The sequence below is a fragment of the Babylonia areolata genome, chromosome 4 (genome assembly GCF_041734735.1).
Source record: "Babylonia areolata isolate BAREFJ2019XMU chromosome 4, ASM4173473v1, whole genome shotgun sequence".
NCBI classification, from domain to species: Eukaryota; Metazoa; Mollusca; class Gastropoda; order Neogastropoda; family Buccinidae; genus Babylonia; species Babylonia areolata.
Window position 1 is genome coordinate 54,094,518 of NC_134879.1, and position 26,338 is coordinate 54,120,855.

Consider the following 26,338-nt stretch of genomic DNA (forward strand, 5'->3'; position numbering starts at 1 on the left):
CAAATAAAGAAGACATTTACACTGCTGCTAAGAAGGTACATTTCACCATTTGGCACAGCTGTGCTAAAAGCCAGTCAACTCACTCTAGAAACTACCCAGTATGTTCCTGATGAAAACTATCCACAACTCCTGTTCGCTGTGAAAGGCAAACACTGTGCACTCTGTCAGAGATGAACAAATATCCAGACATCTGTACATCAACCTGAACTGTCAATGTGGCAGGAAATAGGATGTTGGTGACATCTGTGTGTGTGTGAGTGAGAGAGAAAGAGTGTGAGTGTCTGCATGCGTGATGCGGTTTTGTCTGCAAGTGTGCGATGCAGTGTTGTGTGTGAGCGTGTTATTTTTTGTTGAAGTTTCAGATAGATTTAATAAATACTTTCTCCAAGTCATTAGATCGGTGTCATTTTGGCAAGCAGATAGGAAAACACAGTCCATCACCATACCACCTGGCGCACTGTCATCCCCCCAAGGCAGCAGAGTCACCACCTACCTTGATGAAGTAGCGCAGGTCAGAGGGAACGATCAACACATGAGGGATGACCGACATCCTGACATGGTCTTCAAACTGCTGAAGGTCTGCATTGATGTCTTCAGATGGGGGGTACAGAGGGTAGTAGCTGCAAACACACATGACGCAGTAACCAAACCTGCACAGCAGCTATACAACTGCTGCATTTTCATGACTGTAGAAGTTTAAAAGGGTCCCACAGCCTTTTAGGTGAGTCTCTGTACACTGTGTGCAGGGCTTGACCTGGGAGGGCGGGGCCCAATCCTCTCCCTCAACCTTCCCCAACTGAAGTCAGGTACCCTTTCACACAATGGGTAGGTACATCTATCTATCTGTCTATCTTCATGTATATATCTATATCTATATATATAAACCCTTTCACACAATGGGTAGGTACATCTATATATCTATCTTCATGTATATATCTATATATATACAGAGAGAGATACTATCTATCTATATTCATGTATATATCTATATACATATATATGAAAATAAAATGATCATATTACACTTTGAAGCACTCACTGGCACATTATTTTCCAGACATAAAAAAATAATGTTCATGTACACATAAACTCATTAATACCCTTGCTCTGGATTCTGACACACAAAATAAGCTAGAACCCTTTATTTCCTGCCATGACATAGTAATTTGGAATCTTTGTATATTTCCCCCCCTTCTAGTTAAAATAAAGATTAAACACAAATACCGTACTTTTCAGCCTGTAAGGCGTTACCTTTTTAAACTGAAATCTGACCCCCTGCATTTTATCAGCAGCATATGCCCTGTCTGTGTCAAAACTAAATTCTGACCACCACATGGGGCCACCTGTGAAAACAAACTCAATATATGACAACATCCTTGATCGCCATCAACACGCATGATCGTGCTGAACAGCAACGCTTCAGTCTTACCACTTTTTGATTCAACATGGTTCATGTCCACCATCGAATTGGACCAAAACCAAATCGCATAATCATCACACCAAACTTCAACTGAACGTGATCGCAGTTCACCCTTCAGCCATGTAATAAGAGCAATGTCTGAGTTGCGGATAAATTTATGGTGCAGAAGTAGAGAAATCAAAAGTGAACCGATTGTTTTTTTCAAAAACAGATCGCAAAGCAAAATGGCAGATGGGACTGAAAAGCAGGGCGAGCAGACTGGATTCTGACTGAACAAGTTGATGAACTGGGGCTTTACAACACAGTACATTTGACTGAAGGCTATAAAAAAAAAAAAGAAAAAAAAGAAGAAAAAAAAGAGCAGATAACACTATTAACAGAGCGGATGAATGGAGTAAGAGAGCTGAGTCAACAAGCAGACGAAAACAAGTTGGATTTCAATCCAGTTTTCCAAAGATGACATCACTACTCAGTAAACATCGGCTGTCAGCAGAGCCTTAATGGAAAACTTTCACTTTACGGCAGATGCGGTTTACCAGATGTGTGCGTCTTACACATGTTCAAAATAAATTTTTTCTTAAAATTCAGGTGTGCCTTATACACTGCATCGCCTTGTAGGCCGAAAAGTACAGAGCACTGTGAAAAGAAGAAAGATTTCAACAATACGCACATGCAAAAAAAACAACAACAACATATGTTGGCTTCAATACACATTATTTAGAATAGTTATGTACAAGAATCCATATCAATCAATCGATTTAGTCTCTGAGAAAATCACCTGGCAAGTTGAGGAGGACAAAAAAAAAAAGCTGAATCTAACACAACACACATCCCTAAGAACCCATGTGAGGTGGTCGGCCGGCCGCCCCCCACTCCCCCTGACCCGAAAACACCACCACACACCTGTGTTGGTCCAACAGGTGCTGTGCCAATCGCCCCAGTCTGTCCGTGCTGCCAGGAGGACATCTGTCGACATACTGCACTCTGTCATCATTACGTAACAGGCTGACACACACTAAAGACTTTTTTTCGTCTTTTTCATACTACTTGAAAATAACCATATCAGAAAAACAGATGAAATACTTGATAATATCTTCTTCTTTTTTTTTTTTTTTTGTGAAACACTATAAATGTAAAGACTGAACATAATCAGACCATGCACAGAGTATGTTTTGGTGAACTCAAGAAAGAATTATTATCAATTAAGTCAAAAGATATGTACATTCACTGGAAATGTTATTCATAATATTTACTAGGAAATGATGCTAATACACGAAACTTGTGGAAAATTACATTTATAAAGAAAATGTTTGAAACATCATTCTATAACAATGGGACAAAGTCAATTATTCTACTGTATCATAAACTGGGATAGTTATGTCGTGTATTATGCATCGTATATCACTGTCAATACTGTGTGTCATTTCACTTGTTTCTTGTTCATGGAGATACCTGCGTGTAATGAAGTGAAATCCGTACCGGTCAATTACAGTCTACTGTACAACACTTGTCTCAAACATCACACCCCCCCCCCCCCCCCTGCATATTATAGATGTGCTTCCATATGCAGCCACCAAAAACATGAATGAAGAAAACAACAACAACAACAAACAACCACACACACACTGAACAGTGAATGACAACAGGCAGAACAACACTGTCTGAAGCACTGCACAATCACTAAACACTGAAAAGTGCCCTGTGGCTAAAACTGTAAACTGACTTGGTCATATCTATTCCCTGAAAAGGTGTGTGCATCTTTTCTGCATTACACTCATGATCAGTGCCGAAAACACACAGACTAAGTGATCAATTTTGAGAAATGAAAGTAAACCGAACACTAAAACCGTACCTCTGCCCTGTTATCCCATACGACAGTGGTTATGTAGAGGGCCCAGAGCCTTTCATAGCCACTGGGGGAGTGAATCCATATCCACTGTGTTTTAAGGGTTAGCTTAGGAAGGTGGGACCCTATCCTCTCCCTCCATCACTTGAACCTTCGCCAACTTAAGTCAGGTAACCATTCACAAGGACACAACACAATGCCCAAAATGAGGCCTCCAACTTTGATCATTAGTGAACACTGGATCAAAGTCCAACGCCTAACCACTTCTGCCATAACGCCACAGTGTGGTGCAGTTTCACAACTAAAAGCAGATTATAATTCCTGAACACTAAAATCATATCTGTGCCCCCTCACCTCATCTCAGGATGGTATAGTTTACCAACTAAAACTAAACTATATTCCCGAACACTAAAATCATATCTCTGCCCTGTCACCTCATCTGAAGATGGTATAGTTTTTCAACTAAAAGCAAACTATATTCCTGAACACTAAAATCATATCTGTGCCCCGTCACCTCAAATAAGGATGGTATAGTTTTTCAACTAAAAGTAAACTATATTCCTGAACACTAAAATCATATCTCTGCCCTGTCACCTCATCTGAGGATGGTATAGTTTACCAACTAAAACTAAACTATATTCCTGAACACTAAAATCATGTCTCTGCCCTGTCACCTCATCTGAAGATGGTACAGTTTTTCAACTAAAAGCAAACGATATTCCTGAACACTAAAATCATATCTCTGCTCCATCACCTCATCTGCAGATGGTATAGTTTACCAACTAAAAGCAAAATATATTCCTGAACACTAAAATCATATTTCTGCCCCGTCATCTCATCCAAGGATGGTATAGTTTCACTTCTAAAAGGAAACTACAAAGTTCACATAAAATCAAGGACCACTTGGGAACTTGCATTTTTCTTCTTGGAGACATGGTATGCAGCCAGTGAAATTTTTGGCGCTCTCACTGTAGCGATGCACTCTCCCTGGAGAGAGCATCCCAAAATTCACATGCAGAAATCGGCTGACACAAGACTAATACAAGACAATACAGAACCGCATCTCTTCCCTATGACCCCGTTACTCACAGCGAAACTTCTTCAGCACCCAGGTGCAGGAGGATGTCGGTGGACGTGATGCCAAACACCACGTTGTTCACCACCAGCGTACAGGGGTCCGACACAAAGTGCAGGTGCTGGGAAGAAAATAGCTACACAATGCATCATCAGTCCACCATGATCAAGGTTCAACACCCTACCACCACTGTGCACTGAGGTGTGCAGGACCACACACACAGAAAACAACAGCATCAAATCAAGTTATACGGTTTACAGTCCAGCTGAACAATAAGGCCGTCTGTCTGTATTTGTAGTTGTATTTCTTTTTATCACAACAGTTTTCTGTGTGAAATTCAGGCTGCTTTCCCCAGGGAGAGCGCGTCGCTACACTACAGCGCCACCCTTTTTTTTTTTTTGGTATTTTTTCCTGCGTGTAGTTTTATTTGTTTTTCCTATCGAAGTGGATTTTTCTACAGAATTTTGCCAGAAACAACCCTTCTGTTGCCGTGGGTTCTTTTACGTGTGCTAAATGCATGCTGCACATGGGACCTCGGTTTATCGTCTCATCCGAATGACCAGCGTTCAGACCACCATTCAAGGTCTAGTGGAGGGGGAGAAAATATCGGCGGCTGAGCCGTGATTCGAACCAGCGCGCTCAGATTCTCTCGCTTCCCAGGCGGACACATTACCTCTAGGCCATCACTCCACTACAAAAACATCGCGAATATACATCACAAATGATCAACATACACCAAGTATAACAAATGTAAAACACAACGGTTGAAGGCTACTTTTTGGAATTTAACTTCAGGTCAGTTCAAAGTTCAAGTAATGTTGCTCACCTTTAGGTCAGTTCAAAGTTCAAGTAATGTTGCTCATCTGTATCAAGTCATCTGTATCAAGTAATAAAGTGTCTCAAATCTAATGGAGTTTTTGTTCCCTTCAAAACACAAATCGCTAAAGTGGGTTACCCACTTTAGAGATAAATATGTCTGTGAAAGCTGTGAGCACAACCACTTACGATTACACAAAGATGTGTCGGTTGACTAGAATTTTGCTCAACCAATACATACACACTTTAAAGTTGATCCTATGTTGTAGAAAAAAAGAAAGAAAAAAAGTTGGAAATCTGCCAAAACTGAAAACCTTGACAGGACTGACACCAAGCACGGAAGTGGGGGTATCAAAAATGAGGTCAGAAGTTTTAAAATATTGATTTCCTTCAGAAAGTGAAAAAAGAGTATCCAGGAGGAAATCCTGGCTCTTCCACACAAATACAAGGCTGTGGCCTTCGCACTGCCTCAGACCGTAGCAGATGGTGAGCTGGCATCACACTGAAATGTTTAAAGTCACTGGTTATACACCTCTTGTGACATGGGGTTGCAGATCAGAACAAGAGAGGCAAGGCCTTCAAGACTCACTTATGATAAATTAAGTCCCCTAGCATTAATTACAGAGTAATTTCCCTTTTTCACCATCTGCACCAAAACGTTTGCAAAATAAATAAAAATTCCATGCTTAGCAAAAGAAGTTCCTGTTTGAACAAAAAATTATAATAATCACTGCTCTTGCTGTTGTGTCGAATATCAGATCAAAGTGCCAAGTTTAGAGAATACCAAAAATATAAATATAACAGTAAATGCAGTGTGCATATAATTAGGCTTCTTTTTTTTTATTTTTTGGTGCCCATCCCTGAGGTGCAATATTGTTTTAAACAAGATGACTGGAAAGAACTGAATTTTTCCTATTTTTATGTCTAATTTGGTGTCAACTGACAAAGTATTTGCAGAGAAAATGTCAATGTTAAAGTTTACCACGGACACACAGACACAGAGACAGACAACCAAACACCAGGTTAAAACATAGACTCACTTTGTTTACACAAGTGAGTCAACAATAATGGTGAAAAACAGTAAAACAAAATGGAACAGAAAAGAAAAATAGATCTGGAGTCAAATAACCTAGCTCTCGACCATCCATTTTTTGTAGTTCAAGAAAACATAGTCATTATTTTTCTTCTATCTGTGTAATGAAGCGACTGCTACTCTTCTTTGAAATACTACAGACTTCAGCAATATACTTCACAAGTGATCTTACTGTCTCATCATTGTTCATTTTCGAAACACAATGACATCTTTATTCCTATCAATCTTTGTTTTGAAAATGATGCATTTTTCACAAACGTTTTACATTGAAAAATGCATTTCATCCTCCCTTAGGAATCCACGCAGTGGACAAAGGGGGAGTGTGGATGGGTCAATATTTTGTCTATGCACAAGATTCAACGCTATATAAATACTTATTATTATCATTTATATAGAACTACCTTGGATGTGTATTTAAGCCAAGAGTTATGAGCCATCTGGCAATACTTAATTTTAGTTTTCAAAACTTCCCATTTTAGAGTGCCAATTTTGTGAAATGAAAAGCAATAAGTCTGTCTTTAAATTCCGAAATAAAGCCTTCTTCATATCCAACTCCTAACACAAATCTCAAATCCATGCACAGTTAAAATCTTCTTCACAAAGTACGCCCAATTTTCTTTCCTTCAGTCCACGCTGATAGCAGAAAGAAGAGAAGAGAGGCAAGTTAGGGTTGGAGGGGAGAGTACCTGTGGCTTGTGTGTCCAGGTGAAAGGGCCCTGGGGGTAGACAGGGTCGTGGTGGGCGTCACGCCATGACGGCACCACCACAATCTCACAGTTCAGTCTGAAACAATAACAATGATAACGATGTCTATTTATGACGGGTGCAAAAGCCAAGTGGTTAAAGCGTTGGACTGTCAATCTGAGGGTCCCGGGTTCGAATCACGGTGACGGCGCCTGGTGGGTGAAGGGTGGAGATTTTTATGATCTCCCAGGTCAACATATGTGCAGACCTGCTAGTGCCTGAACCCCCTTCGTGTGTATATGCAAGCAGAAGATCAAATACGCATGTTAAAGATCCTGTAATCCATGTCAGCGTTCGGTGGGTTATGGAAACAAGAACATACCCAGCATGCACACCCCCGAAAACGGAGTATGGCTGCCTACATGGCGGGGTAAAAACGGTCATACACGTAAAAGCCCACTCGTGTGCATACGGGTGGACGTGGGAGTTGCGGCCCACGGACGCAGAGGAAGAGGAGGAGGATGTCTATTTATATGGTGCCTACCCTGCAGCTCATAGTCAAAGCACATTTCACGATGCATGAATAAAATGCAGAAATATACTTAAAAAAAAAAAAAAAAAAAAAAAAAAAAAAAAAAAAAAAATTTAAGATGCAAATTTGTTAACCCTTACATCGCCAGGTATGTTCATGTTGCTAACAGCTGCTCGCCGGCTAAGTCAGCTGCACAGTACAGCTGAAAACCGGCTGTGCGGCACAGCTGTCAGTGTCACTCGTCAGTTCGCTGCCATGTGGCACAAACTCTTCTCCACTGTCAGCAGCAAAATCATTTTCCACCGACTGACTTTCAGACTTGCTGCTTGCTGTCCCAGATATCATGGTCTGAAGCGAGACTGCTGGTGACAATCTGAACTGGTTGACAAATTCGCCATCAATCAAAGTAAGTTTTAAAAAGCCACTGAAAATCACTCCAAACTGCAAGAGTTGGTTTAACAATGAGAAGGATGTTTCCGGTACTTGTGACAGGAAGTGCTGGCTACGTTTGGTGTTATTTATTGAAGAGTAGCACAAGTTTGTTAACTCTAATGCTCAAGTCACCAACCAGCAACAGCAGCATTCTCCATACAAGTCGCTGCACGGCAACTGCGGTGTTCTCGCTGCAAGTCACTGAGTGGCGACTATAACGACCAAAGGGTTAAATGTACTGTTTTGAAAACAGTCTAACATCACCCACAACTCAAACCCTCTCCCAGCTTACCTCCCACTCCTACCACACACACACACACATATCGATGCACACTCACAGACACATATCGATGCACACACACACACACATTGATGCACACACACACACACACATCGATGCACACTCACAGACACACATGCACAGAGACAGTCTGGGAGAACAATCTAAAATTGAAATACAGGGATGTGAGAGGACTGAATCCAACAAGCGTACTATGACGGGGAGGGGGGCAGGGAGGGGCTGTGAAAACTCCTGGTGAGACGGAAAGGTGACACCTCACTAGGGGATCTGGGGGGCAGTACCCCCTGAATCTGCCCCGCCCCCCTCCCCCGGCCCCCCCACCCACCCTTATCCCCCCACACCCCCATAACAAAAAAGTTTCCAAACCCCAATAACAGTGAAGGAATCACCAATATTTCATTGTTCTGCAGTGGTTAATATTATCTTTTTTTAAATGGCACATAATTACACAAAAGAACAGTTTTTCCTGTAAGCCTAAAATCTGGTATAAAAGAAAACATATTTTCTGCTCACAAAGGAAATGAATCTTTGGCACTACGACTATGGATTCAATATCTGAATAACATATGCTAGCTGCCACCATCAAGTGTATACCGCATCACTGACTGATGTAATTCCAGAAAAAAAAAGAAAAAAAAAGGTCAAATGTTGCAGTTTGGGTTGTAGTCCGAGAGCCGAGTCTATGTACAAGTACTAGAACGTTGTTTTCCATCATAAAGTTTTTTTCTTTGGTGATTCTGCTTCCTCAGGGTCTCTAGACTTCATATCAGTCGGGGGCCAACTTGTATCTTATGGGCATAATTTTTTCTGCTGGTTGAAATACACCAACCCCTCTCATGCAAGAATGATGACCGAGCGACTCATGGATGAGTCGACCTAGATTCGTGCAGGGGTGCTAATGCTATCAGCTTCTCTCGCAGTGATGTCACAGGCACAGAAATCTGCACAGCGCGGCCTGCTTCCCCCCTTCGTGATATATGGGCTCTGCTGGTTAAGGAACGCGCGCGCTAGCAGACGATGCTTCGCCACAACACACCTCCATGTACTAAAAACAAAAGAGTTGAGCGTCAAAATACATCATCACGGAAGGTCGCACGATGTCAGAGCAGGTGTGTGAAATACAGGATATTCCCACCATCAGGCGTCTCAGCAAAACAGAAACCAAGTCCGATCATCTGACACTTGGTGATGTTGCAGTTCAACGGTACACGGGAAACAAGAAACCACTTATGCCAGAAGAACACTGCCTGCGACATGTCCCATCTCTGGTCTTTCTTGCCACACGACAGGTTTCTCTCAACAGAATTGCAACTGAAGATCTGTCATTTTTCAAACAGGTACTCGGAGAAGATGCGGGACCCGAGTATGGAGGTTATAACACACAACGTGCCCGCAGTGCAGGACAACAACCCCAACCTAAGACAGATGTGGTGTACAGCCCATTCCTGGACATGATCCCATCTGAGCCAGACACCATGAAGACAGCCATGGTTGAAGCCCAGTGTCTGACACAGCTCACTGGCCAGGAATGGACAATATTCACCAGTGACCAGCAGTTGTACAAAGAACTTGTCCACATCACATGGGTTGGCAAAGAACAGTTTCAGAAGTTCATCCCAAGACTTGGTGGTATGCACATGCTGATGAGTTTTGTTGGTGCTGTGGGGGTACCTGATGGGAGGAAGCGGCATTGAATACATACTTGGCTCAGCATTTGTGGGGGTGCCAAAAATGTTGACAGGGAAAAAATACCCACAAAATGTGAGAGCACTGAGACTTCTTGTTGAGGAGTTACTACGACCCATTCTCTCCATCACTGACGTGCACACCATGGCTGAACTTACGCAACGTCTCATGACCAAAAGCACCCAGAGTAAAACCGCAAGACTTTGGGTTGAGTGCCTCATTGACCCAGTGTTCATTATGATGGCCTTTGTTCGGGCTGAGAGAGAAGCTGACTGGACTCTTCACTTGTTTGCTGTGGAAAAGATGCTCCCCTACTTCTTTGCCTCTGGACACGTCAACTATGCTCGCTACGGTCTGTACTACCTCCGATCCATGCAGCGCCTACATCCAGCCGTCCTGAAGAGATTCATGGCTGGGGAACATGTCATGCACCATCAAGACGGCCTGTGGAATGGAGTTTGGTCAGATCTCTTCATTGAGACGACCTACATGTGCTATGGCCATGGGCCTTCAGGAATCATAGGCTCCACTCTCAATGAATCCACCCTTGCCATCTGGGCCTTTTCACAAAGTACGCTGACCCAGCTATTGAACGACCTCCAGGAAATCAAAGAAGGGGATGTTCAGACAGTTGTCAACACACACAAAGAAGAGCGTCACACATGCATCAAGGAGGATGCTGCTGACCGAGCAAAGATTCGAGAGACATTGTCTACCTGCATTGACATCCTGGACACCAGCAAACATCCTGACACAGGCCTCATCAACGTGTTTTCTGGCTGTGTCATTGATGACCCAACTGTCAATGTCCATGAGGCAGTAGAGGTTGGTGCTGCAGAACAACAGGCGTTTGAGGGCGGATGGCCTGCCAGTTTCCATCTCAAGCTCACAAAGAAAGTGAAGAACATGGCTGCAGTCATGAAAGTGACTGCAAAACATGCTAAAGTGGACACTGCTATTGACACTGAGTTCATATATGCACGCATTCTTGCCATTATGGCGACTTCCAGGAAATCCGTTTCCATTGAGACTTTGTTTTCCCATGAACTAGCTCTTCAATCTACAGCCCTTTTTGATGAGAATGGTGACATGAGGACAACTAGCAAGGCTGCTCTGAAGAACAAAATACAGATTCTGTCTGGTGTTCGCAACCAAGAACCTCCCACTGTTGTCATCCTGGATGGCTGTGCAATTTTGTGGACAGTACCTTGGCCTGCAGCTCCAGTTAAAGTCTCGGCTTTCATCACAGTCACAGTTGCCACCATTTTGCGACGAGTTCAGGCAGCACCAGTGTCACATGTGGTCTTCGACAGATACTACAAACTGAGCACAAAATCATGCTGTCGAACCGCCCGTCAGAAGGGGACTAGTCGTGTGTACAACCTGACTGAAGAGTCACCTCTGCCACAGCAAAGTGTCATGCTGAAAGTCACAGCCAACAAGGAACAACTGATACAAATGATCGTACATCGGCTTTGCAGCAGGCAGCCTCCACCAGGAACAGATGTTGTCATCACTGGGCCAGACCCACACCCCATACACATGGTGTCTGGACTTCAGCAAGACCCTCTGTATCATGAAGAAGCTGATGTACTGATGGCGTTTCATGTCATCAACGAATCGTCATTAGGACAGAGGAACATCAGGGTTGTTTCTGATGACACCAATGTACTCATCATCTTGGCACATCATCTCCACATGAAGACCAAAGGACTGTCCCAAAATATGACTCTGTCCATCGAGTCGTGCACATCCACACATAATGTCATAAGCGTCAACGACGTTATCAGACAGCATGCAACCATAATGCCTAATCTGCTGGCAGCTCATGCACTGACTGGTTGTGACAGTTTCTTCCTTTGCTGGAATTGGAAAGATGACAGTCCTCAAGAAGCTTGAAGTATTCTCTGGTGAACTGAAGCTTGGGAAGATGTCTGTACCTTTCCAGGAAATCTCTGAGTCATGCCTTCAGTTCACTAATCTGCTCTATGGGGACGAGTCAGGAGCCAATCTGAACACCGTTCGAGCCAACATTTTCAGGAAGAGGATTGCTGGAAAGAGACACATTCCCCCAAAACTGAGTAGCCTTCCTCCGACAATGGCAAGTTTTCAGGCCCACATCAAACGAGCACATTTTCAGGCTGTGCTGTGGCAAGCGGCAGGGGAGCCATCTCCTCCTGATCTGGATCCTGTTGAGTACGGATGGCAGCTACACCAGTTAACACTCCGCCCAGCCCTTGGACTTGATGCTCAGCTGCCAGCTCCTGATGAAATTCTCAATTTGGTCAGATGCAGCTGTAAAACTGGATGCAGCACAGTACAGTGCACCTGCACCAAAATGTCTGTTACATGTACAGCATTTTGCAAATGCAGAGGAACAATTGCCTGCAATAATCCAATGACTGTCATTGCCCCGCCCTACAATGAGGATACATGACCTGTCTTCAGACGCCCTTCAGCCACTATTGATGTGAGAACTAGCAGCAGACACTAGTGAGTGTTCCAGTGTTTTCTCCCTGTTAAACAATTTAAGTGATTTTAATACAACGGTTTCAAGTGTTTTGCGGATCAGCACATTATATGAAAACTAGATGGCGGCCATCTTTATTTCTCTAAAGTAGCCATTTTGTCGAATATCTGATGTGTATTTCATCAAGTGTGATTACTTTTCTTTCATTGCATGCTATTTAACTAAGTTTGTACATTTTTTATGTCTTTACATGCATGATACCCATCACAACATCTTTCACTCTAATTCAATGGCGGCCATCTTGGATTTTCACTTTTAGACAATAATGCCCAAAGTTTAGCGTCTGGCCTCCATTAGATTTGAAATCAGCAATGAAAACTCAGTTAGAATCGCCAAAGAAAAAAACTTTATGACGCAAAACAAGCTTTTTCAGCGGGCGCTTGGACTATTGCATAAAGTGAGGAATGGCCTTAGTGGCTTGACAAGAGATCATCCATGTGTGTGCAGACAGATATCATGCAAATGCATGTGTGTGTGTTGGAGGGAGCTGGGGTGTGTGTGCGTGCCTCTGTGTCTGTGAGGGGCTTCTATGTGCACGCATACACCAGAAAAAGAGAGAGAGAGTGAGTGAGTGAGTGTGTGTGTGTGTGTGTGTGTGTGTGTGTGTGTGTGTGTGTGTTCCTGTGCCATAGGAATATCTGAACGCTCCCGAGGACAGGAGTGAATCACTTTTTTACCTGCTTCTTGTTGTTGGTTTTATTTCAAAGTGTACTTGTTGTTTTTAATTCAAAGCGCTTATACTTCATTACAATGACTCAGAATTGACTCTCAACTGGATCAAAGTTATACTTGTTGTTTTTAATTCAAAGCGCTTATACTTCATTACAATGACTCAGAATTGACTCTCAACTGGATCAAAGTTATGCATAATGTTTGGCACAAGAACAGATGAGAAATGGGCCTTTCATTAGCAGGACGGATGAAAAGAGTGTGGCGCTTTTTTTTTCCCCCAAATACACCGGCAGCGGCATCACAAAAGCTGCTGTTGGCGACATCATACTTAAATTTGACCCCCTTTCCCTGCCACCATTTTCTTTCCGGATTTGCGCAGATCTCTGGAATGGACTCTCAAGCTTTTCTGCAGCAGTCATACCCAACTGCAGATGCTTAAATTTAAAAATTTTTTTTATAATGAAATGGAAAACTGCATTTACATGTTTCTTTCTAGCTTTCACATCCTGGAAAAAATTGTTTGAACAAATGTTTCAAGATTAGTTTGGAGGGATACAGAGATGCCAGCCCCTGTCAATGTGTTTGTAGGAACAATCAGGAAATTTGGTAGGAACATTCCGAATTTGGTGGGAACATTCTGGATTTGGTGGGAACACTCAGACTCCAAGCCACATCAGCAAACATACATTTTATCCACAAGGCATCCAAACACTTGGGCGTAATATGCCTGGAACTTTTCACGTGTCTACTGACATCATCAACTCCCCAATGGGCGGTAGAAATGTCAAACTCGCACACAGTACAACAAGCATGCAAGTTCCCCAAAATGGAGGGAACTTCTTCTTCTTCTTCTGCGTTCACTCGTATGCACACGAGTGGGCTTACCGTTCTTTACCCCGCCATGTAGGCAGCCATACTCCGTTTTCGGGGGTGTGCATGCTGGGTATGTTCTTGTTTCCATAACCCACCGAATGCTGACATGGATTACAGGATCTTTAACGTGCGTATTTGATCTTCTGCTTGCATATACACACGAAGGGGGTTCAGGCACTAGCAGGTCTGCACATATGTTGACCTGGGAGATCGTAAAAATCTCCACCCTTTACCCACCAGGCGCCGCCACCGTGATTCGAACCCGGGACTCTCAGATTGACAGTCCAACGCTTTAACCACTCAGCTATTGCGCCCGTCATAAATAGACATCGTTATCATTGTTATTATTTCCCTGGAGGGAACAATGCACAGATATTTTTCAGTGTACGTTTGGCGAAACTTCTGTTCCCACCACTGCTTCTTTACAGCTGACACATCTGTGGCACTGTGTTGCTTTCCTGATCTTTTCGTCTTGTTTCTCACACACGGAATCCATGGCTGACTTCTCTGTTTCAAGTTGCTTGTTCTTTTCTTGCACTCCATAGCTTAATCCACCGGCACTGACACTGTTTGACTGAGACACAACTTGATTGAGTCATGTTCTCTCTTGTGGGGGCAAACGATTAACATGATTGCTCAACTCAATGTTGTATTGTATTGTATTTCTCTTTTTCATCACAACAGACTTCTCTGTGTGAAATTCGGGCTGCTCTCCCCAGGGAGAACAAGTCGCTACACTGAGAGCGCCATCCATTTTTTTGTTTTTTTTCCTGCTTGCAGTTTTATTTGTTTTACCTATCGAAGTGGATTTTTCTACAGAAATTTGCCAGGGACAACACCTTTGTTGCCGTGGTTTCTTTTATGTGTGCTAAGTGCATGCTGCACACGGGACCTCGGTTTATCGTCCCATCCGAATGACTAGCTTCCAAACCACCACTCAAGGTCTAGTGGAGGGGGAGAAAATATTGGCAACTGTACCGTGATTTGAACCAGTGCATTCAGATTCTCTCGCTTCCTAGGTGGATGCGTTACCTCTAGGCCATCACTCCAACAATGTTTCAATGTAAACATGCACGTGATTAGCTAAGCACCATCATGTGACAGCAAGATTAGAATGACTGCCCTGGCCTTGTGATCAATAAGTCCAGAGTGTCTGGGTAATGTTACAACAGGAAAGCATGTGACCATGCTATGTAGTCGAAAATGAACTTGTCCGAGTAATTCTGACGTTGGCGTAACGTCTGAACAAACTGCAATCGAGAGTAACAAAATGCGGTGAAATTGTAACAGTTGGTATCTCTGAAGATTGAACAGTGGAAAATGTCTGATATTTTGTAGTAGAGATTTATAAAACTAAGGTGAAGCATGCAAATTTGTTCAGAAACGACAGGACTTGCGTCTGTAATGCAGGATTTCAAATATCGTTTATCAGCCACGGTGGGGTGGACTGTAACTCTTCACTTGGTGCAGAACCAGTCAATGAACCGGAACACATGCAAGCTGTTTCAACCTTCATTCCATCAGACACTGGAAGCCAGCAGATAAACACAGAAGATTCCTCTCCCGTCAGCACGTGATTAGCAGGAGACAAGACAAGGTGACACACTGTAAAACATGCATGCCATAAAACAACATGGACGTCTGTTCACCACAAGGAAAAGCGAACTATTCTTTTCAAAACAAAGTCAAAGGAAATCAGAACCATGAAACATACATAACAATGATAAAGTACAAAATCAAATCTTAAAAGTTTTGTTTCTGGTACAGTATGCACGTGTTGTTTCAGATGCTGTTTGAAAACATGAGGAAAAAAAACAACAGAAAAATCTTCTGTGTGCAGAATAAGAACTTACTTCTGTGTATCTTCAGCAATGAGCTCCATACACTTCCTGAAGGTCTGGTCGTATGTCTCATCCATCCTCCCCCCCTGCAACACAGACACACGCACTACAGGTAGAACACATTTCAATGTCAAGTTTACCACCCAGCATTTAGTGAACTGTGTTGTGACATCCACACATAATTCCCAGATCACATTCAAAGGTAGATGCCTAACATCCTACGGCAGTGCTAATCTGACAAGTTCATATTTAGTTTATAGTAATGCAAACTATGTCACACACCTTTTTAGAAAACTGTCAACACATCAGTGTCCTGTTTCTAGTGATAGTTTCATTGAATAGTTGAGCTAAGTCCTCCCGAAATATCATGGGATATGTAGGTGAGATAATAATGATTCAAATAGCATGCAGTTTGCCAGTTTTCGCATAAACTGAAGACGCATGTCAATAGTAGAAAAACGGCAATTTTCCAGACAGTGAAAATTTCCAGCTCAGTTTTAGTTGATGGGTAGGTTGCAAAATCATATTCTATTGACAGATTAGGAATGTTTTTAAGCATTTCAGCATTCAAAGTCTATCTCACACACTTTTAAGTAGTTGAAAATGGATGAATAAACCTAGAATCATGAAAAATGGTAAAAAAAATCGCACACAAAAATTTCAAAAATTTGGGCGCCAAACTCTACCCTGAGCAGCAAAGCAGAGCAATGGATTTCCTGTGCACATTTCTATCAGATTAAGCAAGCACTAAACAAAACAGACCAACATAAAAATAGGGCGTGACTTTGAGCCCCAAACAGTTTTGTAGTTACACAATGTCAATTAAGAATTTCCATTTTAAAGCAATAGCAGCTCTATCAGGTCTGCTCAGACAATAATAATCTGGAATATTCCAATGTATTTCTAGTTTTGCAAGATCTTTTACAAGTCCTATTTTATCAAACTGTTCAGTATAGGGATGACATTCAACAAGACTGAACTCACTTCAATTATGCTGTTCTTGATGTCTACAAAAGGGCCCATCTGAAAATGTAAAACAACAGCAAATCACCATATCGTTCATACAAACATAACATTTGATGACCAAATTTAGCACAAAACAACACAAAGAAAAAGTAACCGCCATTCCTTATTTCACAGACAAACTTAAATGACATATAATATAGATGCAAAATGCAATTATACTAATATCATACACAAAGACTTTTCTGGGGGGTTGTTGCAAGGGTAGCCCATAAAAGTACCCTGTATGTTAAATAATGTGATAAATACAGCAAACATTTTTTCTCTTCAAAGATTTAAAATAAACACTACTTGTGTGATACTAGAGTTATTGTCAAAGTAACACTAGAATTATTGTCAAAGTGCACAGAACTTATTTGTATTTTTTCTCCACGCAACAGTTAAAATACTGTAAAGGAAAGCATTATCAAATCAATATATCAAAATTACAAAGACCAACAACACACATTATATAGCTCTGCCCCTTGAAACTTTCCACACAAAAATAAATAAAATAAATACATAAATAAATAAAATACAAACAAAATAAAACAAAAAATGAATAAATAAGATTAAATAAAACAAAATGTTAAAAATCACAGACAGCTTTAATTACAAAAATGTCACATCCACCATACATCCTTGTGCTCAGTCACCAAGGTAAACAAAACAGTGAGTGTGGGAACCATGAGAAGAGGCATAAATGTTCACCAGAATGCAGACATCAGGCTGATCCTTGCGTATTGTGTCCAGCAACGCTCGCAGAGGATCGTAGTACAGGTCATCCGATACGCTGAACGGGCCGGCCGCTACCATCACCACCAAGCTGGAGCCTTCAGACACAGATTAAAAGGTTAAAGGTCCTGTACCTTTTCACTGCTATCAGGGCAGTGAATTCAAACCCATTGCGTCCAAGGTTCAGCAAGGGAAGGTAGGACCCAATCCTCAAGAACACACCCAGCATGCACACCCCTGAAAATGGAGTATGGCTGCCTACATGGCAAGTTAATAATCAAAACGGTCATACACTTAAAAATGTTACATGTTCATCTGAGCGTGTGCGTGTGTGTGCCTGAAATCTGATTGAATGACACAGGAAACAAATGATGAGCACCCAATGGCAGCTGTCAGTTGGCTCTACCCAGGTAGGCAGCCTGTGGTGCAAATGACCCTGTGTTTGTAAAGCGCTTAGAGCTTGGTCTCGGACTGAGGATAGGCGCTATATGAGTATCCATATCATCATACCACTGTTTTAACCTTCCCCCCACCAGTCAGGTACCCGTTCACACCCGCGTGGAGTGAGGAATATCAGAGGAAAGCATCTTTCCCAAGGAAACATCACCATGCTGAAACGGGGCCTCCAACTCTGATCACTAGCGAACACTGGATAAGAAAACCAACGCCTAACCAATTCTGCCATGGCAAATCCTTTCAGACACTATTCATTATCACATTGTCTGAATCACAGATCCATATCTGCACACACATAAAAAAATTAAAAAAATAATTAAAAAAAAAAAAAAAAAAAGACAGAGAGAGAAAGCATGCAATCACACACACGAATGCATGAACATGCTCCCCAGACATTTACAAAAGATGCCAGGGGTCGTTATAATGTGACACTGGAAGGTAGTTATCTTTTCAGAAATACAATCAAGGAACTGCAAAAGATTTAGAAATATAGACTGAAGTCAGAAAACATACAAACTACAGCTTATCACACACACACACACCAGCAACAGGACAAGTTGGTAAGTGAAGAATCTTGGCAGTCCAAGGGACTTTGACCATAATTCTAAGGGGTCCCAGACTACCTTCTCACGCTGCACATTCTAACCTAGTCTGCACTGCTACACACATACAAAGGCAGGCATATGCTACTCTATGATCTCTTTTAATTGTTCTCTCTTACCTATGTTTTAAATCATATGGATATGTTTGCAGTGGGATGCTTTAGTGGATGTTTTAGTGCTACTGTAAAGGGCATAGTGCTTCAAAAATATGCACTATAGCAAGATGTCTCAACAAACAAATTAATAAATAAAACATACAAATGCAAGCATATATTCAAATCTTCCTTCCTCATAACAGACGATCACAGAACCCAGCTGAAGCTCCCATAAGCAATTTTTACTCCTTTTTTGTGTGTTCATTTAAGACATTTCTATGAATGTCCCAAGGGATTGTTTGACGAGCACCCAGTGTGACCTTTCCCTTTTCAAAGCATCAGGACACATATTTATGCATTCTCAGAAGCCTGAAACAGTCGGAGTGCCATTTCTTGTTTCCCCTGAACACCAACACAAGTAATGAGGTTATGTCAAAAGATATCAATATCCGGAGGGAGTGCAGGCCTGGCGGTAACACGTCCGCCTAGGAAGCAAGAGAATCTGAGCACACTGGTTCGATCCCCGCTCGCACCATTATTTTCTTCCCCTACACTGGACACTGAGTGGTGATATGACATGATAACATGATAAAATGATGTTAGCCTAAAAAAAAACAAAAAAAAAACAAAACAAAAAAAAACCAAACCCAAAAAGCAGAACTTATTTTTCCACATGCCTCGATTCAGTAAATGAAAAGTTGTATGCTTTTTCTTGTATGGGTGATTCATTCCAAAATTGCTATTGATTACAATGATATAGTTATGGAATGCTGGGTATTGGTCTTGGTTATGACTTCCATCTGTTATTGTTAATGTTGACTGCATTCAGATTTAAAAAAAATCTTTTTATGTATTTTTTTTTTCTTTTCCATCTATTCTGAATTGTCATATCAAACTTATATACAAAATAAAATGGTGGTCGACCCAAGAAAGTCCGGGAAAACACACACACACACACACAAAAAAAGAGTGGTGATATGGATGCTAGTCATTTGGATGAGACGATAAACTGAGGTCCCATGTGCGGCATGACTTAGCGCACATAAATGAACCCATGACAACGAAAGGGTTGTCCCTGGCAAAACTCCACAGAAATATCCATTTCAATAGGATAATAAATACATTTGCAAGCAGGAAAAAAAAAAGGCGGCGCACGCATTGCAGCGATGCGCTCTCCCTGGGGAGAAAGCCTGAATTTCACACAGAGAAATCTGAAGTGACAAAAGAGTAATACAATACCTGGTTCAGTCTTGATGTCAAGCTGTGGGAAGGGTAGCTTTATACTCTGCAAACAAAACAGCATGATACATACTATACAAAACAGCTTGCTTTACATACACTATACACTAACAAACAAGAAGGGAAAGAAGGATGAAACCTGAGGTGATGAAGTATGATGATCATCAAAAATGATGATTACAACACTGGTAAAAAAAAAAAAAAAAAAATTAAGTAAAAAAACCAAAACAAAAACAACAACATAAAAACAAATAAAAAAATTAAAAAAAAAACACTTTAGAAGAAACTAATAATGAAAACCAATGTTTTCTGTCTTTCATATATTTGGTAAAATATATCTCAAAACAAGAAAAAGAGTAACTTATCTTTCCCTTTTTTTCGGTCTGTGATAGTTTCAACCTATATTTGTTGGATATGAAGCAGTAGCTGACAATTTGAAAAAAACACACACAAAAAAAGAGGCAACGACACTGCTGTAAATTCTGTTGACAAAAGGTGTGGGCAGTACGTGTTACAGTACATTCAACAGAACAAAACAGTGTGCAGAATGTACACATACAACAATGTGTAGATGTACACATACTGCTTTGTGTCTAACCCCGTGAGTCAACAGCAATACTCATTTTCAATAGTTGTAGCAGTTACTGTGCTGTTATGACCAAAAAAAGTTATCAATTATCTATATTCTGCTCTGTTCAGATGCTTTGAATTCACGACCTTGATTTATCTTCAACAAGACTGCATTGCAATCGTACTGCTGTCACCTCATCAATATCTTAGGACTGCAAGACAGTAGATACACATGCAGTTAAATAAAAACCCTCATCAGAAAAGCAGATGTTGAGTACCATATATGGACTAGTTTGCACAATGTGACACATCTATGAAGCTGCAAACTAAAGGAAACTCTTTCAACTCTTTATTCAGCAGAAAAACTTACATTTCAAGACGCAAGCACTCAGAGGTGAAACAGTGATTACTTACAGGATAAATATTCTTTATTCGCAGTTTCTTTCCCGTGGGGTTCATGGCATCAGCTGCAATAACCTGTCAAAACACACACACACACAAATCAAAACCAATATATGTACTTTCAACATTCAATACAATCACGTCTGACATGCTGCATCACATAATGCATATTCAGTTACATCAGATCAGTTTTACGATTGTTGTTTTTGGTTTACAGTTAGCATGATTCAAGTTTGAACAAGGTGAATCCCAAAAATGACAGAAGTTAGGAAACCAAGAAAATGTTGTTTTTGGAAATGAAAATTAATCCATACAATGAAAGAAGATGGGTCAACAGGGAACTTGAAGTTTTGGGAAGTGAAAGTGAATCCTTATGATGAAAAAAGTTTGGACACCAGGAAAATATTTTTTTGGGGGGGAAATGAAAGTGAATCTGTATAATGAAAGAAGCTGGGCATCAGGGAACTAAAATTTAGAAAATGAACGTGAATCGTTTCTGTATGATGAAAGATGGACACCAGAAAACTGAAGTTTGGTTTGTTTTTTTTATAATGAAAGTGAATCTTTGTAATGAAAGGAGCTGGACTCCCAAGAAATGGCTAAAAAAAAACCAAAAAAACCCACTGCATTTACGCACCACTTTCAAACCTGTTTAAATTAACCCATCAGTCAGACACAAAGCACACACACACACACACACAAACATGCATGGAAGAGATAGATGTTGATCCATTGAACACAGATATGGAATGGAGTGGCCTAATTATACAGAGGCTGCTTGAAAAGTGTTGTTTTTAAACTTGTTTTAAAACAATGTAAGTGAAGGACTGTGACAGACTGAAAAAAAGGCAGTGAATTAAGGTTCATACAGCTGAAGAACTAAAAGCTCTCCTCCTGTGTCTCTGTTGAATTCTTGAATGCAAAAACACCAAAGAAAGCGTGTCTGTCCAGGAAAGAGAGCATACCTGAAACAAAGTCTGTCCAGGAAAGAGAGTATGTCTGTCCAGGAAAGAGAGCATACCTGTCAGGGAAGAGAGCATACCTGTCCAGGGAAGAGAGCATACCTGTCCAGGAAAAAGTGTCCAGGAAATAGAGCATGTCTGTCCAGGAAAGAGAGCATACCTGTCCAGGAAAGAGAGCATACCTGTCCAGGAAAGAGAGCATACCTGTCCAGGAAAGAGAGCATACCTGTCCAGGAAAGAGAGCATGTCTGTCCAGGAAAGAGAGCATACCTGTCCAGGAAAAAGTCTGTCCAGGAAAGAGAACATGTCTGTCCAGGAAAGAGAGCATGTCTGAAAGAGTCTGTCCAGGAAAGAGAACATACCTGTCCAGGAAAGAGAGCATACCTGAAAGAGAGTCTGTCCAGGAAAGAGAGCGTACCTGAAAGAGAGTCTGTCCAGGAAAGAGAGCATACCTGAAAGAGTCTGTCCGGGAAAGAGAGCGTACCTGAAAGAGTCTGTCCAGGAAAGAGAGCGTACCTGTCCAGGAAAAAGTCAGTCCAGGGAAAAGAGCATGTCTGTCCAGGAAAGAAAGCATACCTGAAAGAGTCTGTCCAGGAAAGAGAGCGTACCTGTCCAGGAAAAAGTCAGTCCAGGGAAAAGAGCATGTCTGTCCAGGAAAGAAAGCATACCTGAAAGAGTCTGTCCAGGAAATAGAGCATACCTGTCCAGGAAAGAAAGTGTCCAGGAAAGAGAGCATACCTGTCCAGGAAAGAAAGTGTCCAGGAAAGAGAGCATACCTGTCCAGGAAAGAGAACGTCTGTCCAGGAAAGAAAGCATACCTGAAAGACAGTCTGTCCAGGAAAGAGAGCATACCTGTCCAAGAAAGAAAGCATACCTGACCACAAAAGAGAGCATACCTGTCCAGGGAAGAGAGCATACCTGTCTTGGAAAGAGAGCATACCTGCCCAGGAAAGAAAGCATACCTGAAAGAGTCTGTCCAGGAAAGAGAGAGTACCTGTCCAAGAAAGAGAGCGTACCTGTCCAGGAAAGAGAGCATGTCTGTCCAGGAAGAAGAACACATCTGTCTAGGAAAGAAAGCATACCTGAGAGTCTGTCCTGGAAAGAGTGCATACCTGTCCAGGAAAGACAGCATACCTGTGAAAGAGAGCATACCTGTCCAGGAAAGAAAGCATACATGTCCAGGAAAGACAGCGTGTCCGTCCAGGAAAGATAGCTAGCATACATGTCCAGGAAACATAGCATACCTGACCAGGGAAGAGAGCGTAGTCTTTGAGGTCGGACAGGTCGACGGGGATGGAGACGCCTATGGACGTGTCTCGGGACCCTTCCAGCACCACCGACTGACTGTTCAGTCGGCCCTGACTGTCGCACGCCACTCGGCCTGCCAGCTGCACCGTGTCCTGATCGCAGCAACACCATCATCATCATCAGAAAGAAAGCAAGGAGGAGGAGGAGGTGGGAAAAGAGAGGAGGATGAGGAGAGGAGGGAAAAGCACTTTACTCTGATTTTCCTCACTCCGCCCAGGTGTGAATGGGTACCCGACTTCAGCTGAGGAAGGTTAAAACGGCTGAAGAAGAGGAGCCCTGGACCCAGTGGACATGAATTTACTGACCCAAAAACCACAAAAAAGCTGTGGGATCTTTAACCTTTAACTCACTCTGGACGAATAGTTTTCTCCCTTGCTTTCCCCTGCAGACGACCCATTTGTTAGGGTTAAGAAAAAAATCACGAAAAATACAAAACACAAAGTAACTGATTGAAACTCATTGTACTTGATCCACTGATCCCTCTTCTAACGTCGTGTGTACGCCCACCCTCTTCCCTCTCTTCACAGCCCTCAGCAGCTGAGTCACTGTCAGTACCTTCTTGCTGGTAGCTTTCTTCACTGTAGATACTTTATTCAACGTCTTCATCATCCTCATCGATGTCGAAACCTTCAGTCTGAAGCATTTCAATCACTTCAGCAGCAGTAAAAAGCCGCTGTCGTGATCTAGTTTGCTCTAAAAATTTCCACCTGTATCGCCATTTTCAATATGTATGCAGATTACCTTGTCATGTGGGGTACCAAGGTCAACGGCTGGCCAGCGAGTATATTTACGGAACCTCATGTAGAACTTTCCATTCGACCTTTGCCACGTTCGCAATGTCCGGTGTAGCTGCAATTTTTATGCTACCCCATGAGGAAAATGTGGACAAATTTTTAATTGGCAAAACCACTATAGTGTTCTGTAGTCCGGAACGCTACCTTGCATCAGGAACACTATAATGTTCCATCGTCCGGAGTGAGCAAACTTAACCTGTTATGAGCATGAGCATCAAAACCAACTGTTAATTTCTCTTGAAAAGATAGTAAAGCTGACTTGAATTGATTTGTGTATGTATGGCCAGATGGATGTGTATCACATGCTTCGGTGAATGATATGTGCACTTGCTGGCATGAGGAAAGAGAACCAACCAGCAGGCATATGATGGTAGTGACAGTACCAATAATGATAATAAATGTGCATTTCTATAGCGCTGTCAGACCACTCAAAGTAATTTACATTAACACGTCAGTCTGACACAAAGAACATGACATGCACACAGACACAAAGAAACAATGCACATATATATACACACAGACACACGCAAATACACACTCATGCATGCACCCACATGCATATTCACACACACACACACACACAAACACGCATGCATGTACACAAAACATACTCACACACACATACACATATGTACACACACACACACACACGCACACACACACACACATGCACACACACACACAAGCACCACAAGTACATGTTTGGAAGAAACAGCAGTGAAGAGAGGGGTGTGACTGACTGACTGACCTGACAGGCCTGTCCCACGGGGGGCAGTTCCTCCAGCCCCAGGTGAGTCCTCAGCAGTTCCTCCATGTACACCACCTGGTCGTTCAGTGCTGCCACACACATCACCCATAACACTGTAATCAGTCGTTCAGTGCTGCCACACACATCACCCATAACACTGTAATCAGTCGTTCAGTGCTGCCACACACATCACCAATAACACTGTAATCAGTCGTTCAGTGCTGCCACACACATCACCAATAACACTGTAATCAGTCGTTCAGTGCTGCCACACACATCACCCATAACACTGTAATCAGTCGTTCAGTGCTGCCACACACATCACCCATAACACTGTAATCAGTCGTTCAGTGCTGCCACACACATCACCAATAACACTGTAATCAGTCGTTCAGTGCTGCCACACACATCACCAATAACACTGTAATCAGTCGTTCAGTGCTGCCACACACATCACCAATAACACTGTAATCAGTCGTTCAGTGCTGCCACACACATCACCAATAACACTGTAATCAGTCGTTCAGTGCTGCCACACACATCACCAATAACACTGTAATCAGTCGTTCAGTGCTGCCACACACATCACCAATAACACTGTAATCAGTCGTTCAGTGCTGCCACACACATCACCAATAACACTGTAATCAGTCGTTCAGTGCTGCCACACACATCACCAATAACACTGTAATCAGTCGTTCAGTGCTGCCACACACATCACCAATAACACTGTAATCAGTCGTTCAGTGCTGCCACACACATCACCAATAACACTGTAATCAGTCGTTCAGTGCTGCCACACACATCACCAATAACACTGTAATCAGTCGTTCAGTGCTGCCACACACATCACCAATAACACTGTAATCAGTCGTTCAGTGCTGCCACACACATCACCAATAACACTGTAATCAGTCGTTCAGTGCTGCCACACACATCACCAATAACACTGTAATCAGTCGTTCAGTGCTGCCACACACATCACCAATAACACTGTAATCAGTCGTTCAGTGCTGCCACACACATCACCAATAACACTGTAATCAGTCGTTCAGTGCTGCCACACACATCACCAATAACACTGTAATCAGTCGTTCAGTGCTGCCACACACATCACCAATAACACTGTAATCAGTCGTTCAGTGCTGCCACACACATCACCAATAACACTGTAATCAGTCGTTCAGTGCTGCCACACACATCACCAATAACACTGTAATCAGTCGTTCAGTGCTGCCACACACATCACCAATAACACTGTAATCAGTCGTTCAGTGCTGCCACACACATCACCAATAACACTGTAATCAGTCGTTCAGTGCTGCCACACACATCACCAATAACACTGTAATCAGTCGTTCAGTGCTGCCACACACATCACCAATAACACTGTAATCAGTCGTTCAGTGCTGCCACACACATCACCAATAACACTGTAATCAGTCGTTCAGTGCTGCCACACACATCACCAATAACACTGTAATCAGTCGTTCAGTGCTGCCACACACATCACCAATAACACTGTAATCAGTCGTTCAGTGCTGCCACACACATCACCAATAACACTGTAATCAGTCGTTCAGTGCTGCCACACACATCACCAATAACACTGTAATCAGTCGTT

General features: G+C 42.2%; 1 protein-coding gene across 2 annotated transcripts in view; it reads right to left on the minus strand.

Annotated features, from left to right (window-relative positions):
* The window catches only part of LOC143281312 (DNA polymerase alpha subunit B-like), a 43,449-nt gene that overhangs the window by 6,857 nt on the left and 10,254 nt on the right, over positions 1-26,338 (minus strand). The window contains exons 7-17 of one of the 2 annotated variants that reach the window (XM_076586498.1): positions 24,715-24,803; positions 23,109-23,264; positions 20,915-20,977; positions 19,931-19,976; positions 17,515-17,636; positions 16,786-16,824; positions 15,814-15,887; positions 6,937-7,033; positions 4,356-4,462; positions 2,324-2,386; positions 494-620 (exon numbers count right to left, since the gene is read on the minus strand). In XM_076586498.1, coding sequence (XP_076442613.1) covers positions 494-620; positions 2,324-2,386; positions 4,356-4,462; positions 6,937-7,033; positions 15,814-15,887; positions 16,786-16,824; positions 17,515-17,636; positions 19,931-19,976; positions 20,915-20,977; positions 23,109-23,264; positions 24,715-24,803 — 983 coding nt within the window. Of the gene's footprint in view, positions 1-493; positions 621-2,323; positions 2,387-4,355; positions 4,478-6,936; positions 7,034-15,813; positions 15,888-16,785; positions 16,825-17,514; positions 17,637-19,930; positions 19,977-20,914; positions 20,978-23,108; positions 23,265-24,714; positions 24,804-26,338 lie in introns of both variants that reach the window. The other variant, XM_076586497.1, reaches the window with a different exon arrangement.